The following is a 19,473-nucleotide window of genomic DNA, read 5'->3' as shown; positions in this document are numbered from 1 at the left end:
CAATGATTTCAGCTCCTTCATATTATTAAACATGGCCCCTGCTCCGAGACATTTTCCCCAACTCAGTTCCCAGGTCTCTGGGTTAAACATAATACTGGATTCAATTACACAGGGAAAAGGATATCACTCACTGATAATTTGAATTCTTTAATGTTTAGAAATTCTGGTCATGAATCTAATTTCTTGAGGAAGTAAATATAAATGTTCAATAAAGTTTTCACTGTTAAAGTAAATTTTCACTGTTAGAAACCAAAAAACTGATAACTAATTAAAGGGCCCGTGTTGTGATGTCATTTTGTAAAAGGTGTATGATGTAAATAAGAACATAAGAACATAAGAACATAAGAAATAGGAGCAGAAGTAGGCCATCTGGCCCTTCGAGCCTGCCCCGCCATTCAATAAGATCATGGCTGATCTGTCGTGGCTCAGTTCCACTTTCCCGCCCTCTCCCCATAACCCTTAATCCCTTCTCTTATCAAAAACCCATCAACCCGCTTCTTAAAAATATTTAGCGAGGCAGCCTCCACCACTTCAACGGGCAGAGAATTCCAGAGATTCACCACCCTTTGAGTGAAGAAGTTCCTCCTCAACTCCGTTCTGAACCGCCCCCCCTTTATCTTGAGGCTGTGCCCCCTAGTCCTACTGTCTTTTTTGAGCGGGAAGAGTCTTTCCACCTCTATCCTATCCATCCCATTCATCATCTTATACGTCTCAATGAGATCTCCCCTCATTCTTCTAAACTCTAACGAGTACAAGCCTAGTTTATTCAGCCTCTCCTCATAGCTCAACCCCCTCAACTCCGGTATCAGCCTAGTAAACCTCCTCTGCACTCCCTCCAAGGCCAAAATATCCTTGCGCAGTACCTCTATAGTACCTCTATCTAAATCAAACAGCTTTTCACTCATTAAACAGGACATTCCCACAACAAATCTTCCCACGAGGAAGCTACTGGTACAGCTGTGCAGGTTATATATAGGTGCATCTATTTGCAGTCATTTACTTACTTCCAGTATTGCTCACTTGGTCCCTGGTGAGGAAGGTAGATTTCTGATCCATTTGGACAAGTTTCATTGTTTCCGTGCAGCCATGTTATATTAACGATTTCAAAATATGCATCACCCAGTGTGAGGTTACAGAGTGGATCTAGAAAATAGGGAATGTGTTCTAGAATTACATTTCACTGGGAATGAGGCTGTCATTTCTAGTGATATCATCAGGGTCACTGTTTCACTGAATCAGTCCAATCCCTTTTATTACAATGGGGAGGTTACAGAGAGGTTAGAACAACAGAGTACAGTCTGTACACTGCACTCACAACACAGTCCAGATCTGGTGCTCACACTGTATGTAACAGTAGATTTTATTCAACAGATATATATAATGCTACTATCCAGATTAAGATTTTGAAGTCAGTGAGGAAGACATTGCCTGAGTGAAACACAGATTGAGTGAGTATATTTGGGAATTTGGTTTAAAGGGGGAATTCAGAGCATAGGGGAAAGAAATGCTGTAGAGTAGGTTTATTGCAAAAAGTGCAACTTAGTGCTGGGAGTTGGGAATTAGGAAAGAAAAGAGGTACTCTTTTGCTTTTTGCTTTCTGACTTTCTCAGACTTCAGGAAATTCTCTTACTCTGATACAGGAGAAGAAGCTACTTATTTGGTGAGTACCTAGTGACTGTGATTTAGTCTATTCCTAAGGTTCAAAATAGCAACTAAAATAGAATATAGCAAGGCAAAAGTAAAATATGTAATTTAATAAAATAATTAATTAGTTAAATAGAAAACATTAAGGGTAGCAGCACAGGTGATGTGTCACAGCTGCAGCATGTGGGAGCTCCTAGATGTCAGTTTGATCCACAGCAAACATGTCCGCACTAAATACAAACTGAACTACAGTCATGGCGATCAGAGAAGGGGAAAGTTATCTGGATTCTTTCTACTAGGAGGTGGTCACACCTCTTCAGAGAGGGTCTTTTGGTTTTGTCAGTGGTCAGGGACAGGAGGGTATGACTATGAGCGAGTCAAGTAAAGGGATTCAGAGGGCTGGAGCACAGGAGCCAAAGCGTTCACAATTGCCGAACAGGTTTGAGATTTTTCCAGCTTGTTTGAATGAGAGTGGGTGCTGCAGGATGGATGTACTGACTGATGTGGCACCATGGCACAGGAAGCCATTCAATGGGGGGGGAGCAAAAAGGAATGTAGTGATAGTAGGGGACAGTATAGTCAGAGAGATTGACATTGTTCTCTGCAGCAAGAACCAGAAGGCTGTGTTGCCTGCCCAGTGCCAGGGTTTAAGACATCTGTTTGGGGCTGGAGAGAAACTTGCAGTGGGAGGGGGAGGAACCAGTTGTCGTTCATGTAGGTACCTGCCATGTGGGCCTGATAAAGGAGGTGGTTCTGTATATTCGACATGAATATCTAGGCATAACACAAATCACATCCCTCACATCCTCCTTAAATCTATGCCGCCTCATGACTTGAGGAAGTCATGTACAGGCCCTTTAATAGTAACTGCGTTGACATGTAGCATAAAGGAAGAAATAATTGGAGCTTGTCAGAAAGGTACACCATAACCCGTGGGCGATTTTAATTTATATGTAGGCTACAAAATTCAGATGGGCAAAGCTAGCCGAGATGAGGAGTTTATGGAATGTTTCCGGGATAGTTCTTTTAGAACAGCACATTCTGGATATAACCTGAGAGAATGTTACACTAGAACCTAGCATTGTCCAATGTGATGCCATGAATTAATGATTTCATGGTGAAGATGCTCTTAGGTAGCAATGATCATAAGATGATTGAATTTTACATTCAATTTGAAGGAGAGAGGAATGGGTCTAAAAGTAGGAGCAGAATTTTCCCATCCCACCAGCCACGGGAATCATAATGGGTGGTGACAGACCACAGACAAGTCCACTGACCTCAGGTGAAAATTTCCAGCCATGGGGCTCGCCTGACTGGAACATCCTGCCCTATGTTTTTAAACATAAATAAAGGCAATTATGAGGGCAGTTATGAGCTTATAAAAGCTGAGCTTTTGAATGAACATATTAGGTTAAGGGCTAGGTCAATAGATATGCTGTGGCAGACATTTCAGTTTGCACGGAATAGATATATTTCAAAGAGTGAGAAAAAGTCCATGGCATCCATGGTTAACTAGAATGATTACAGATACTGTAAACTGGGTGGTCATGTGGATACTGGGATGACATAGGTTCAAAAGGGATCAGATGTCAGGAGCACAAGAATGCTACCCTGGGTGCAGGTAGACACATAGCAATTAAAAGCTGCTCAGTATTATCAATAAATTTCTTTTGTTGCTAGTTTCTGATTGCCAGAAATTGCAACCCAATCCTTCTGAGAAGTGTTAGGTGTTGACAGAATGATACAGGGACTTTGCTGCATAAACCTACTTGTGTTCGATGAAAACATTACAGGCAACTGGACAAAATGCAAAAAGGAATGGTGCATCTATTGTGGTGCCAACTTATCAGACAAATCAAAGAAGGTACAGGTGAATCTTCTCTTAAATTTAGTGTGTCCTAAGGTGTTCGAGAAGTGCAAGTCTTTTGTTTTCCCTTTGGAGGAAGAGAAGCCCAAGATATGAAAAGTGGGTCTGAGTCTATGGGCAGAATTTTCCCATCCCGCCCAGCACAGGAATCAAAATGGGCGGGGGCAGACCATGCAAAAGTCCGCTGAGCTTGGGTGGAAATTTCCAACCTTGGGAGGAAAGGACGACCCCAAGATATTGCTCAAAAGGTTTGATCACATATGCATATCAGTAAAGAACATTATGTTGAATACACAGGTGTTTAATTCTACCAACCAAAAATTTGATGAATCTATTCAGTCGGACACTGCACTTCCAAAAATTTGAACAGAAGTGTACGTTTGGACCCTCACAGAGCTATATGAAAAATCACATTGTGTGTAGGGTCAATAGTGATGTTGTCTGCTTTTTCACAAGAAAGATTCAATGATGGAATCAGCTGTCAGTATCTGTATGCTAAATGAGCAATCAGAAAGGATCTGCAAAGAGTTAAGATGGGAAACAAAGGGGGTATTTTCTGATCCAGCTCGCCTCAAGGCTGGGCCTTTGACGATTCGTGTCCCACCCACTATGATTCCTGTGGTGGGCAAGACAGGAAAATTTGGCCAAAGGTTTTCACAATACAAAGCACACACTGATCTAGTTGCGTCAGCCATTATTCACAGAACAGAACTACATGTCTGGCATTTGGTAAATGGTGTAACAAATGTGGCAAATTGTATCATTTTGTGAAATGCGCCCAGATCCAAGCCAGAGCAGCCTGTACATCCCACCAACCACATTGCAGCCTGTCACTGCTCCAGGTTCCAGAGCATGACCAGGGTAAATGAATTGAAACTCAGCCAGAGTAACCAAGGCACTGAGCCTCCAACACTCTTCTGTAAGAGTATCAATTCCATCATGAAGGGTGAGTTTTTCGCCATTTTAAACATGGCCTGCAGCAATCCAAAACTTAAAGTAAAGATTGACACAGGAGCAAAGTGCAACAATCTGCCCAGGCTGCTGCTATAAGAAACTGACCCATATTCTACACCAGATCCCAACATTCAGGTGGACCTCATGCATATGGTAGACAAACCTTCCACACTGAAGGTTTGCTTCCAGTTTTACATTGTCTACCAAAACGTGAAGTCACTGTTGAGTTTTTGGGGCAGCATCACACTGGGGTTAATCCACCTTGGTCCAGATGTACACGCACTGCAGCACCAGGCTCCAGAAATTATAGAATATGAAGACCTATTCAACTGTGACATCATTGGGAATATACCTGTAATATATCATATGAGGCTAGTTGATGCAATTCCACCTCTGAGATGTGCTCTGAGAAGGGTTTCCCTATGAAGCAGAAAGTAGCTGGTCAGCTGGAATGAATGATGACACTGGGTGTCATAACTCCCATCAGCGCGGCCACATAATGGGTTCCTGCAATGGTGGCTGCAGTAAAAAAAAATGGCACAGTCAGGATTGGCATTGACCCAGTTCACTTAAATAAGGCACTCCCCAGACCTCATCACCCTATGAAGGCAGAGGAACAGATGCCAAGGTTTTCACCATTCTGGATGTGAACTGTAAATTCTGACAATTCCTGCACGATAAAGAATCCTTGAAACTCACTGCATTTACGTCTCTGGTTGGAAGATATTCTTTTCTCCATGAGCCCTATAAGATCCCTACTGGGAGTGAGGTTCACCAGTGATGCATGGAGCATCCTGGTCATACAATTCAGGAACACAATGCTCATTGTCTTTGTCTCATCCTCGACAGAATCAGGACTAGACAGCTGAAGCTGAACCCCACTAAATGCAGATTCAGGATGGATCAGGTTCCCTACTTGAGTCCCTAACTCATAGCTGATGGTATGAAGCTAGGTCTAGACAAGGCTTTACAATAGATGTCCATCCCCATGAACAAGTGTGCTTTACAGATCATTGTTATTTGTAATATATATAAATGATTTCGAGGAAAATGTAACTATTTGATTAGTAAGTTTGCAGGCGGCACAAAGGTTGGTTGGTTAGTGGATAGCAATGAGGACCATCAGAGGATACAGCAGGATATAGATCAGTTGGAGACTTGGGCGGAGAGACGGCAGAAGGAGTTTAATCTGGACAAATATGAGGTAATGCATTTTGGAAGGTCAAATACAGATAGGAAATATACGGTAAATGGCAAAACCCTCAAGAGTATAGATAGGCAGAAGGATCTGTGTGCACAGGGACACAGGTCACTGAAGGCGGAAACACAGATGGAGAAGGTAATCAAGAAGGCATGCTTGCCTTCATCAGCCAAGGTACTGAGTTTAAAAATTTGGCAAGTCATGTTGCAGCTTTACAGTTAGACCGCACTTGGAATACAGTGTTCAATTCTGATCACCACACTCCCAGAAGGACATGAAGGCTTTGGAGAGGGTACAGAAAAGATTTACCAGGATGTTGCCTGTATGGAGGGCATTAGCTATGAGGACAGGTTGGAGAAACTATGTTTGTTCTCACTGGAATAGCAGAGGTTGATAGAAGTCTCCAAGGTTATGAGAGGTACGAATAGAGTGGATAGTCAGAAGTTTTTCCCAAGATGGAAAAGTCAATTACTAGGGGCAGAGGTTTAAAGTGCGAAGGGTAATGTTTAAAGGAGATGTACGAGGCAAGATTTTTACATAGAGGATGGTGAGTGCCTGGAACTCGCTGCCAGGGGAGGTTGTGGAAGCAGATATGATCGTGAGTTTTAAGGGGCATCTGGACAAATACATGAATAGGATGGGAACAGAGGGATATGGCCTCTGGAAGGGTAGGGGATTTTAGTTCAGTCAGGCAGCGTGGTCAGTGCAGGCTTGGAGGCCTGAAGGGCCTGTTCCTGTGATATAATTTCTTTGTTCTTTGCTCTTTGTTTCCTCGGTATAACAAATTATCTTTCTAAGTTCATTCCTTGTTACAGGGAGGTCACTGAACTCCTTTGTCAGCTCCTCCAGCAGAATATTGAATAGTGTTGGCAGGAACATCACACAGTGGGTCTTCAACAGGCTCGAACAGAACCTCTCCATCTCTGCTACAACACTTAAACATTCGAGCACCCCTACTCCTGTCAGCAGACGCCTCCCAACATGAACTTGGTGCAGTTGATATCCACAATGACAGAACAATAGCCTTTGCCTCAAGGGCCCTCACTGACACTGAAACTTGTAATGTTCAGATCAAGAAGGAACTCCTAGGGGCGGCATGGTAGCTGCTTCACAGCTCCAGGGACCTGGGTTTGATTCCTGGCCTGCATCACAGAGTTTGCACATTCTCCTCGTGTCTGTGTGGGTTTCCTCCAGGTTCTCTGGTTTCCTCCCACAATCCATGATTAGGTTGATTGGCCATGCTAAAAAATTACTCCTTAGTGTCCTGAGATGCTTAGGTTAGAGGGATTAGTGGGTAAAATATGTAGTGATACGGGGGATTGTGTTCAGTGCAGACTCAATGGGCCAAAGAGCCTCTTTCTGCACTGTAGGGTTCTATGAATCTATGAACCTTCGCCTGTCAGAAATTCCATCATTTCATATATGGTCATCCTGTAAGTGTTGAAACTGATCTTCAGCCATTCATAACTATTCTAAAAAGCCTCTGCACAACTGCAGCTCATGATGCTAAAGCTACAGTGCTACAATTTCAGCATCATCTACAAACACAGTAAGGAGTTGTCCTTGGTGCTCTTGCTGAGCCTTCCTATCCATCACTGACCAAACATGTCATGAGGAGCACACTGACATCATGATCAAAGTGGCACCACAGAATCCCTACAATGAAGAAGGAGGCCATTTGGCTCATCAGGTCTGCACTAACTCTCGGACTGAACCCATACATTTCCCCTGGCTAATTCAGCTAACCTGCACATCTTTGGACTGTGAGAGGAAAGCAGAGCACCTGGAAGAAACCCATGCAGTCATGGGGAGAACATGCAAACTACACACAGGCAGTCATCCAATGCCAGAATCGAACCCTGACACTGTGAGGCAGCAGTGCAAATAACTGTGCTACCATTCCAACCCGGCACTTTTGTCTCGTCAAATTGAGGAGCTAAATGATGTCCAACAAACAAAACTCACATTCATGCAGCTCTATGAGGTCATTGTGAAAAGTTGGCCCAAATCCTCAAAGGAGCTTCTTCATGAGTTCCACCTATTTTTCTCAATGAAAGAGGCGCAAACTATACAGGATGGACTGATACTGAATGCCTCGCGATTCAACACTCCCACGTCTTTGCGGAGGTATCATACCCAGCAACTTCACCAAGGGCACCCAGGCTGCAGGCAACTAGATAAAGGGTAAAGGAATCCCTGTACCGGCCCTCCATGTATGTGGATGTGGAGAGGCAAGTATCTGGATGTGCACCATGCAATGTGGTTAAGCTGCATCAAACTAAACAATGGTTGCATTTACATGAAGTCCCCAAACATTCCATGGTCACTCTCAGCAGCCGACATTTTTGAATAGAATGCTAAACAACACGTGGTCCCAGTCAACTCATAATCCAGGTAGTTTGAATTTGACCACCTGCCAGATATGAAGAACAACACAATCATAATTAAGCTCAAAGGGCACATGGCATCTCCCAAAGGATAATGACAGACAACACTCGTTGGTTCATCTCCAGTGAGTTTAGGAACTTTGCACACACATGGGTTTTCAGGCACATCCTGAGTAGCCCCCTATACCCACAATCCAATGGCCTAGAAGAACAGCAAAACAGCTATTTGTGAAATGTGCCCAAAATCACACAGATTATTATGCTGCACTCATTCCTGGTCTGCAAAATATATTGAGTCAGCACAGTGACTGTTCTCCAGGTGCATCAGGACCACAATCCCCAGTTCCCAGGTCCTCTGACAGCCAAACATCAAACCCAGCATGAAAAACATTATCATCAAGCTGTGTTGATATGAAAAGAGTTATTACAATTGAAATGCTCATAAACTCTGCCCTTTAGAATATGCTTAGATGGCCATGTTCCATCTGACTAGATGCAGCCATGACAGAGTGGCAGAGGTACATACCCTGTCTACATCAATGGGGATGAAGTAGAAATGGTCAAAAGCTTCAAGTTTTTAGGTGTCCAGATCATAAATAACCTGTCCTGGTCCCTCCAGGACGCTATAGTTAAGAGAGCCCACGAATGCCTCTACTTTCTCAGAAGATTAAGGAAATTTAGCATGTCTGCTATGACTCTCACCAACATTTACAGATGCACCAGAGAAAGCATTTTTTCTGGTTGTATCACAGCTTAGTATGGCTCCTGCTCTGTCCAAGATCGCAACAGCAAAGGGCTGAGAACGAAGAACAGTCCATAAGTCAAACCAGCCTCCCATCCATTGACACTGTCTACACTTCCCACTGCCTTGGAAAAGCAACCAACATAATTAAGGATGCCACATTGTGATAGTGTACGAATGAAGCAGTGGCATGATGGGAAAAATGGTCAAGTATTTAGTATGAAGTAAGGAAGGCAGACCAAGCCATTTCAAAATGCCAGACCCCTGTAAAACTGACTCAGAACAAAGAAATGACTACAACCAGAGAAGGCCAAATGCTTGGCCTCAGTCTATCTTGATAAAGGCTGACTTCGTACAGCCTGAGTGAGACATGATTAACACCAGGAAAGCCTGTCTTAACAAGGTTGACTCCATATACCGTGAGATAACGTACGAGACATTGGATAAGGTCGGGGATGAGGGAGTCACAGAATTTGATTTGTTCAATGTACCACTGCTTGTGTTACTAAAGTCATGTAAGCTGATAAGAAAAAGGTATAATTATTGAATTGATCCATATAGTTGGCGTGGTCTTGGGATAGAATCAGCAGTTAGTGCTCTCTGTTTCCAAGATTCGGCCATATACTGCACGCAGTCTTGTGATAATAAAAACTAGTTGATTTTTAAAAAAGCAAACTTTGTTAAGTTTTACTATCACAGCTCAGGAAACAAGAAATTCTCCACTACAACAACATACCCCGGAAATACTCTTTCACCTTCTGCCATTGGAAAAAAAATACAAAAGTCTGAGGGAATGTACCAACCAACTCAAGAACAGCTTCTTCCTTGCTGCCATCAGATTTTTGGATGGACCTACCTCGCATTAAGTTGATCCTTCTCTACACCCTCGCTATGACTATAACATTACATTTTGCACTCTCTCCTTTCCTTCTCTATGTACAGTATGCCTTGTCAGTATAGCGTGTAACAAACAATACTTTTCACTGTATACTAATACATGTGGCAATAATAAATAAAATCAAATACACAGCCATGCCCCAAAGCCAAACAGCGACATGATTTCCTCAGACAGTGCTAAGTACATATGATACCGGCGGCACCTATTGCAGATATCTGAACATCAACCACCACAGTACCCCAGCCATCCAGCCTGCAATCCAGGCCCCTACACCAGTGGAAATGGAGACTCCTCCAGAGACCAACACAACAAGACCTTCAGCCAAGGGTAAACTACAAGGATGCCTGATACTACCCACACTGAGGACACCAATTCAAGGACATCTCCAGCACAGCTAGCTGGTACAATTTGGTTTAACCAGGGTGTTTGAATAAACCAAATCCAAGGTTCATGGGCTATGTGAAGAACGAGTCTATGAACGGACATTGTTTATAAAAGGGAGAGGAAAGGGGCAATGTGTGCCAGCTGCTGCAGTCCAATCAATGTTTTGCACAGTGTAAATAGATATGTGTTGTTATCTTTATTTAACTTTGTATGTTGAAAATAGTTTACACTTTGCTCTCTTACACTGTTACACCTACCGATTATTCTAGTTCAAACGGGGAAGATGTAGGCCCAGTGGTCACATGGGCACTGGGATGACACGGGTACATAAGGGGTCATGTGATAGTAGTGCGAAAGTTTTCCCTTGGGTGCATAGTGATATGCGGCACATTAGAGGTACTCAATACTATCAACAAACCTTAATAGTTGTTAGTCCCTGATCTCCAGTTATTGCCACAAGGTAATTCTACAAATAGTATCAAACTTAAAGAAAAATATTTTATTGTGCAGGGACTGGTGGCAACTCAAAAGATTGGACAGAAGGTTAAAAAACAGTGAAGGATGAAAGTGGGGATGTTTGCTGATGACTGAACACAATGTTCAGCACCATTCATGACTCCTCAGATACTGAAGCATTCTCTGTCCAATTGCAGTAAGACCTGGACAATATCCAGGCTTGGCCTGGCAACTGACAAGTAACATTCGTGCCACACAAGTGCCAGGCAATGATCGTCTCCTACCAAAGAGGATCTAACCATTGCCCCTCGACACTGAATGGCATTACCTTCGTTGAATTCCCCCTATCAATATTTTGGAATTTACTATTGACAAAAGTTGAACAAAACTAGCCATTTAATTCTATGGCTATAAAAGCAGGTCAGACAAAAAGTCCTACGGCAAGTAACTTTCCTCCTGACTCCCCAAAGCCTGTCAATGATCCACAAGACGCAAGGAGCATGATGCAATATTCTCCGCTTGCCTGGATGAATGAAGCTCCAACAACACTCAAGAAACTTGACACCATTCAGGACAAAGCAGCCTGTTTGATTGGCATTCCATTCATAAACATTCACGCCATCCACCACCAATGAGCAGCGGCAGCAGTATGTACCATCTACAAGATGCACTGCAGGAACTCAAAAACATTCCTTCGACAGCACCTTCCAAACCCACGATTCCTACTACCTAGATGGACAAGGGAAGCAGATATGTAGGAACACGACCACCTGGATGTTACCCTCTTGACTTGGAAATATATCACCGTTTCTTCACTGTTGCTGGGTCAAAATCCAGGATCTCCTGTCCTAACTGCAGTGTGGGCCCACCTACTCCACAGGTACTGTGGTTGTTCAAGGCAGCTCACAACCAGTATCTCAAGGGCAATTAGGAATGGGCAATAAATTCTGGCTTTGCCAATGATATCTTCACCTCCTGAATGAATGAATGAAAAGAGTGTGTTGCTCAGGTGCAGATGTAGAGAAAGGTCAGCTATCATTGGCTCTGTGCTGCTGAGTGGGCTGGATCTCAGAGGATCTTCTGGAGCATCACTGCAGTTACAAATTAGGCCTCAAAGGAAGCTGGGACTGGGACTGTGCCTGTGTTTAGATGCTGCAGTGAATTCTGGAATATTGTGCCATTTGCATTCTTATTTTACTCATATAACTCAGGTAGAGCAGAACCGTTGTCAGCTGGGGATCAGATCATCCCTTTAAAAGATCAGAGTTAAAATTCCCCTGATCAAGAAAGAATTTTTGTGATGACTGACATTTGTGGATCTGATTTGATTATGTCTGCCATTTCATGTGAAATTAATGGGATGTTCAATCACAGTTTGCCTGTTAATTCATGTTGGAATATAAAAGAGGTAATATTAATTGTTTGTTTTGTTAACTTGCTTATAGAAACATTTCTACTGGGGAGCATAGATCATAGAACCCTACAGTACAGAAAGAGGCCCTTCAGCCCATCGAATCTGCACCAAACTGTTTGTTTAAAGCCATGGAACCTTGTGGTTTTATCCTCTGAGTGAATAATTCTGATCTCAAATTTTGTCTACTTCAACAACACAAAAGCTACTGGATCCTAACCAGGGGAGTTTCAACTGGGATTATAAACATTGCTTGGTAAATTCAGAATTCCACATTGCTCACATTATCACCTATCTCTGTGCCAATATCAAACTTAAAAGGTTTTCTGTCCCTCTATGCAAGTTATTACAGTAGGAAATGTGAATAGTTGAGCCTCAAACACAGATCCTTGCAGGACATCACTAGTCACATCAGCTAATTAAAGCACATACCTATCTGACCAGTCCGGAACCAATGGAGCATGAGTGAACCTGGGCCAATCAGAAGTGAGGGTGTACATTCCCAGGGTTGAAAGGTTTTAGTTGGAGTCAGAGCATTGCTGGGAGTAGACCTGTAAAGTTGTGCTGTTAAACCCTTTTCAATCAATAAATCTTTGAGTTTGTTACTTGCCACATCGAGTTGCCTCAAGATATTACCTACTCACACGGAAAGCAGAAATAGATCGGCCGATCACCCAGGAGCTAAGATCCTGTCTCTCTGCTCCCTCCAATCATGACTCAAGGCTGCAGCTCCTTGTTCCAGTTAAACCAGACCCTAGCTAATCAGATGTCACATTGTTACATTGCCAAGGCTTTTCTAAACTTCTAAATCTATTATATCTCCCACATCAAATCTTTCTGATACAAAACTATAACTCCCCAACAACTTCAAGAGTTTCTCTACTTATCTTGAGGTAAATTTTCATTAATTCATCAGGAAATCAATAACAACTCATTTCTGATAATGTCTTCCATTGCTGTACTGATCCATGACTCCAGTATAATCACTCTCCTTGCTTGGAAATTGTTAAGTGTCACATCAGGTCTTGTAATGAAGGTGATGAATGAGAAAAAATTGATGTACACAAAGGGAAGCAAACAAGGGTGCGGCACGGCAGCATAGTGGTTAGCATTGCTGCCTCACAGTGCCAGGGACCCAGGTTCAGTTCTGGCTTTGGGTGGCTGTCTGCATGGAGTTTGCATGTTCTCCCCGTGAATGCGTGGGTTTCCACTGAGTGTTCCAGTTTCCTCCCACAGTTCAAAGATGTGCAAGTTAAGTGGATTGGCCATGGTGAATTGTCGCTTAGTGTCAGGGGGTTTTGCAGGGTAAATACATGGGGATCCGGGGATAGGGCCTGCGTGGGATTCTTGTCAGTGAACATCAATGAGCTGAATGGCCTCATTCTGCATTGTAGATATTCTATGATTTCTTTGAAGGAAAAATATGTGACAAAAACCCAGAACCTGCAGATAAAAGATATCAGGTGTGATAATTCCCACAAGGTCCATGGGGAAATCACTGATTCATCTCCCTGTGAGACTCATTGAGAATGAGTTCCTCTGGTAACAGCCAGTAGAATGGTCAGCTTGAACTCATTATCTGAGCCTTTTATAAGGCAGGCTCAGGACGGGGCTTGCTGAACTACACTCCCAGGCAGGGACTATTATGTGTACATCACAATAGCTGTTTTACTTAACATTCTATATTAAATAATGTTCCTTTCCAGTCAGGCTTCCTAAATCATTACATTAGGGATTAAATGTGGCCACATACAATTATTTTACAGGTTCTACAGTCAATTAAGGCCCTAAGTTCGTGGGTAGGATTGGTGGGCTCTCTTCCAACTAGAAGTGAACCTCCCACTGTGTTGGAAAATGACAAACAGGCAATGTCCTTTACTCACACCTGAAATAGGCTTTAAGCTAATCATAAATTCAAGTACTGATCCTAACAACTGGTGTACAGAGCTGACTGCCTCAGAGAGAACCAGCTTTAAATGACTCATATATATGTAAAAAAATGGATGGGGGCAATTATATGAGAAAAATTCTAAGTGCTGATGTGAAAATGGGAGAGTTTCAGATCCATTTTTTGGGCAAGTCCAAATTGCATATTTGATACACTTAGAGAAGGAAAAAATAGACTAGAAAGTTTCTAACCATAGAGGATGTGGACAGGACTTAACTTGCCAGAAAGGCTGCTGCAGCAGCAAAGGGAGCCATTGCACAAGTGCAGACCTGTGGCTGCACATGTGCAATGGCAACCAGTGAAGAGCTGACAGGTCTGACAGAGAGAAAAACACCTGTCAGCTCTCTGCTGCTGTAGCCAGCCTTGACAAAACAAACTGCTAACAGGCACCCCCTCTACCCCCCACCCAGCTATACTGGGGGCCAATCATGAACGTCCCCCTACCTGGAAATATTGCTCCTTGTTGCCTGCTGCTCAGATCATTGCCCTCCCCCACCAATCGCCTGCCGACTCACAGCCACCCATCCTTACCTGATTGGCCTGGCCCTATAGGCTCCGCCCCTTTATGCCCCAGCCTCTGCAGAACCGAGCCCTCAGACCCGATCCCTGCCACCGCTCTGTGGGCAGTGCCAAGGTGCTGGGCTGACACTGCCCAAGGGGCATTCTCCCTTGCCCTCAACTTCCAAGGGGTCCTCAATGGCCTCCAGTTCTGCCAGCAAGGCCATCACTTCTGATCGCCATTTGTGGGGACCAGCTATTTTCCTCGCCGGAAAGAACCTCTCCTGGTGAGGCACATATTTAAATAATTTATTCAGCCTCTCACTGGAAATGAATGGAGGCTGAATGTGCCTGATATCTGGTTCCAGTAAAATCATGAGAGGAGAGAAATTGGGTGCGAACCTGATTTCTTGGCACTCCCGTGAATTCACCGGCTCACCCCACCTATCAATGGCAGGGCAAAGTAGTAAAATTGCTCCTGATGTCTTTACCACAATTGTACTGCTCTGATTCCAGAGATCTTTGACCTTGTACATTCAAAGTCTGACCCCCAACTTTGAGCTTCCTCCCAGACCTGAGCCTAGCCTTTAGCCCCATGACCCTTTATCCCTTCTTCCTGACCTCTTGATCCTCCATGCACACTTCAGACACTAAGTACAGCACCAACCACTTGCTGCTCAGTATAAGTTCTGTGTGGGTCACAGGTAAGATTCATGATGTTCGCACCCTATCTTCGTGTTTAGGATGGTGAGGTTGGTTAAAACTGTGTGTTCCCAAATTTAAACTCTGAAGATTAACTAAGTGGAAGAGAAATAAGTAGAATAAGGAAGCAAGGGACAAAGAACAAGAGAACATATCACCAGCAGAGACAGGATCAATCCATTGAAGACCAATCAGTTTTCTTAAAGTATTTGGCTTGTCTGTAAATATTTATTATTGACACTCCGAAATTTCAAGTCCTTCAGTCAGATGGCTCCTGTGGCTGATTTCTATCTCTGTATTTCTGCTGTGTGATCACAACGAAAAAGCTCACTGAAACCAATGTCCGTGTTTCTCTCACATTCAGACCGATAACAGTTGGTTACCCAATAGAAGTTCAGACAGTACCTTTGGGAGTCCTGCTGCATGTTTTATCTGCGCCCCACCAACTGAAGCAGTCTGCCCACGGCAGGGGGGATTGGAAGGAGGCGAACAAGTAATACAGGCTGTAGGCAATGATGCAGCAGTAGGAAATGTTGGAAATTGAACCAAAAAGGATCATGGTTATACCCACACCTTGAAATGGAACAAGAATAGAAACTATTAATTTGAAATTAATTCTTTCACATGATCAGACAAATCAATCTTCTTTCATGACAATTTGTTACCATAGTAATATCTGCCATTATTTGTATGTTCATAACTGTCTAGAATTATTTATCAACTGCGCTTCATTGATGGTTTTACATTCAAGCCCTGACCCACGCCTCTGAACTTTCTCCTAGACCGTGAAACCATACTAATAATAGTTACAGTTTTAACTTTGATATATTTCAATTTTGAGCCAATCTTGCTTCAGATGTCACAATTTTGTTTTATGCATTGAGCTACTGGATAAAATGGCATTAATATCAAGAGAAAAGAGCCAGTTATTTCCTCCTCATTTTCTGACTTGTGAAAAGCCATAAATTGACAGTCAGGTGAGATCACTGGATAGCATCATTATCTAATCTGAATAAAAGTTCACTTTTTACAGTGGGCACTTTTGCAGCTGGTGCTGCAGTTTCATTTGCCAAACATTCCCGGTTTGGGTCAGTGACTGTGTGTAATCTGCACGTTCTCCCCTTGCCACGTGGGTTTCCTTGGGGTGCTCAGGTTTCCTCTCACAGTCCGAAAGAGGTGCTGGTTAGGTGCTCTGGCCATGCTAAATTCTCCCTTTGTGTAGCCAAATAGGCGTCAGAGTGTGGCGACTAGAGAATTTTCACAGTAACTTCATTGCGGTGTTAATGAAAGCCAACTTGGGTGGCCTGATGGTACAGTGGTTAGCACTGCTGCCTCACTGTGCCAGGGAAGAAGGTTCAGTTCTGACCTTAGGTAACTGTCTGAGTGGAGTTTTTACTTTCTCCCTGTAGCTGTGGAGGTTTCCTCTGGGTGCTCCAGTTTCCTCCCACAGTCCAAAGATGTGCAAGTTAGGTTGATTGGCCATGCTAAATTGACCCAAGAGTCAGGGGGATTAGCAGGGTAAATGTGTGGGATTACGGAAATAGGGCCTGGGTGGGATTGCGATTGGTACAGACTTGATGGGCCAAACGGTCTCCTTCTGTACTGTAGAGATTCTATGATTCAATGATTCTATACTTGTCTCACTAATAATTAAATTAAATTGAATTATTTGACAAAGAGTACTTGAGTGATGTCAGTTTTATTCAAGCTTGGCAGATTTCAAATCAACAAGATCTGGGTAAGAACGAGTTGAACCTGTTTGACCAAACATCACCACAACCAATCATGGTAGCCAAGACATGCTGTGATGGGATCAGCCTGTGCACAGGGAGGGTGGTGCACCGGTGGGAAATAAACTGAAGGGAGGCATAGAAGGAGGTAGGGGAGGGGGGATACCCTGTCACTGACAAGCCACTTTCACATTAATACTGCGGCAATCAAAACTATTGACATCCTGTGAAGAACTGTGCACAATATGCAAATCTTGTTCATGTAAGACGACCCTGGAAGATAAAAGAAAGGCATACAATTCATTTGTGGAATCCTGACAATCGGCAGATTCAGGCTTCCGAGGCTCAAACAATGGTGAAATAAAGTCAGTGCATGTGAGTTTGAGATATTTGTGATTTCTCTCTCTCTCCATCTCTGATTGAGAGGAAGACAAAGCTGTCACTTATCTCCAGGGCATCCTCTTCTGCAGCTGTTGGGCTTTTCGGAGCTGACCATCTCTTTTCCTGTCACCTACAAAGGGCATGAAGACAGTCCCATGAATGAATAAAGGCGAGGCACTTATCCTATTGGCGGGGTGTGAACCGTGCTTTCAGTCAGGGTGACCATGAGACAGATGCATTACATCGCATAAAGATTGGGGTGTGTGGCAATGATGGATGGGGAGTTCAAGTGCACGGAAAGTGAAGTGTGGGTGTTGCTGAACAATTGAGAGACTGTGAAGGGTGACATGTTAGTATAATATAGGCACTGGAGAGAGCCCACAGAAGATTCACAAGAATGATTCCGGGGTAAAGAGCTGTCACAATGAGGATAGATTGGAAAAGCTGGGACCTTATTCCTTGGAGGAAAAATAGCTGAGAGGAGATTTGATAGAAGTATTCAAGTTCCAAAAGGGCATGGACAGGTGAGAAACTGTTCCCATTCAAGAGGGCACAGATTCAAAATAATGGAATCTGTTAGCAAAAACCTTTTCACCCTGAGGCTGGTTGGAATCTGGAATGAATATCCTGAGAGGGTGGTAGAGGCAGGTTCGATTGAGGTATTCAAAAGGGAATTGAATTGCCACCTGAAAAAAATAATGTGCAAAGTTATGGGGATAAGACTGGGGAGTGGGATTAGGTAGAACGCTCTTTCAGAGAGCCAGTGCAGATTCGATGAGTTGAATGGTCTCCTTCTGCATTGTAAGTTCAGAAGTGTGGATGTTCACCCATGATTGCACAATGTTCAGTACCATTCATGGCTCCTCCAATACTGAAGCAGTTCATGTCCAAAGGCAACAAGACTGGACAATATCCAGGCTTGGGGCTGACAAGTGGCAAAAAATATATGCTCACTCCATACAAGTGCCAGGCCATTATCATCTCCAACAAGAGAGAATCTAATCATTGCACTTGACATTAAACGGCATTACCATCACTGAATCCTGGGGATTATGATTGATCAGAAACTGAACTGGACTCACCATATAAATGCAATGGCTACAAGAGTAGGCCAAAGGTTAATAATCCTGTGGCAAGTAACTCAGCTCCTGACTCCCCAAAGCCTGTCCACCATCTTTAAGGCACAAGTCAGGAATGTGATGGAATACTCTCCATTTGCCTGGATGAGTGTAGCTGGAACAACACTCAATAAACTCAACAACATCCAGGACAAAGCAGTCCACTTGATTGAAATCCCTTCTTCAAACATTCACCCACTCCACCACCGATGAATAATTGCAGCAGCGTGCCTATCTACAAGAAGCACTGCGGAACTCTCCAAGGTGCCTTAGACCTTTCCAACTCATTACCATCTAGGAGGGCAAGGGCAGCAGACACCACTACCTGGAGTCCCCTCCAAGTCACTCACCATTCTGACTTGGAAATATATAGCTGTTCCTCCACTGTTGCTCAGTCAAAATCAAAATCATGGAACTTCCTCCCTAACAGCACAGTTGGTGTACCTACACTTTTTGGATTGAAGCACTTGAAGAAGGCAGCTCACCACCACCTTCTCAAGGGCAAGCAGGGATGAGCAATAAATGTTGGTCAAGCCAGTGATGCCTTCATGTAAATGATTGAAAAACAAATTCTATGACTCTGTAAAAACAGTGAAAGGTGAGAGGATGAAAAGGCTTAAACCAAAGGATGAAGCTGAATCATCATATATGCTCACACTGGCTGACCCTGATTAAGTCAGTAAATCCTTCCTGTAATTTATCTAAGACTGAGGCAGAATTCTCTTGCTACTCATTGCCTCAGCTGCATTGGTAAGTGCTTCACAGTCAGTTCTCCCTCCTATTTCAGTATGTCTCCTGCTCCTCACTGCACTCAGCAATAACTCCATAGAGGCATCAATGAATCTGGATGCTGCCAAAACTCCATGTCCACCATTCATTATGACCAACTCTAAATTTTCATTTCTACATTGTCCCTTTACAAACAGCGGAGATCATCTCATGTGGATAAGTGTTCATCACATCTTCTTGTCACAAATGGTTGGTACAATTTAAGCTAGAGCTAAGATTTTTGCCATTCCATTTTCCAGATGCAAAGCCATCCCATTCTCTTGGAAAGTCCTTTCATATTAATATTGGGGATGTGGGTGCACAGATAATTTTAATTATGCTTTCTGTTAATGAAAGAGATATAATGAAGCTTCTGAAATAATC

General features: G+C 43.3%; 1 protein-coding gene and 1 long non-coding RNA gene across 2 annotated transcripts in view; one reads left to right on the top strand and one right to left on the bottom strand.

Moving 5' to 3' along the window:
- The window catches only part of LOC145342101 (uncharacterized), a 162,948-nt gene that overhangs the window by 83,528 nt on the left and 59,947 nt on the right, over nucleotides 1-19,473 (top strand). The gene's annotated exons all lie outside the window — the stretch shown is intronic.
- Nucleotides 1-19,473, bottom strand: part of LOC145342618 (sodium- and chloride-dependent neutral and basic amino acid transporter B(0+)-like) — a 40,134-nt gene that overhangs the window by 559 nt on the left and 20,102 nt on the right. The window contains exons 4-5 of the mRNA XM_080188163.1: nucleotides 15,498-15,665; nucleotides 1,005-1,143 (exon numbers count right to left, since the gene is read on the bottom strand). Of these exons, the coding sequence (XP_080044289.1) occupies nucleotides 1,005-1,143; nucleotides 15,498-15,665 (307 nt within the window). The remainder of the gene's footprint in view (nucleotides 1-1,004; nucleotides 1,144-15,497; nucleotides 15,666-19,473) is intronic.

The sequence above is a fragment of the Carcharhinus amblyrhynchos genome, chromosome 4 (genome assembly GCF_965287045.1).
Source record: "Carcharhinus amblyrhynchos chromosome 4, sCarAmb.v2.hapA, whole genome shotgun sequence".
Lineage (NCBI taxonomy): Eukaryota > Metazoa > Chordata > Chondrichthyes > Carcharhiniformes > Carcharhinidae > Carcharhinus > Carcharhinus amblyrhynchos.
Note: the sequence above shows the minus strand (reverse complement) of the source record. Positions and strands in the feature narration are given on the sequence as shown.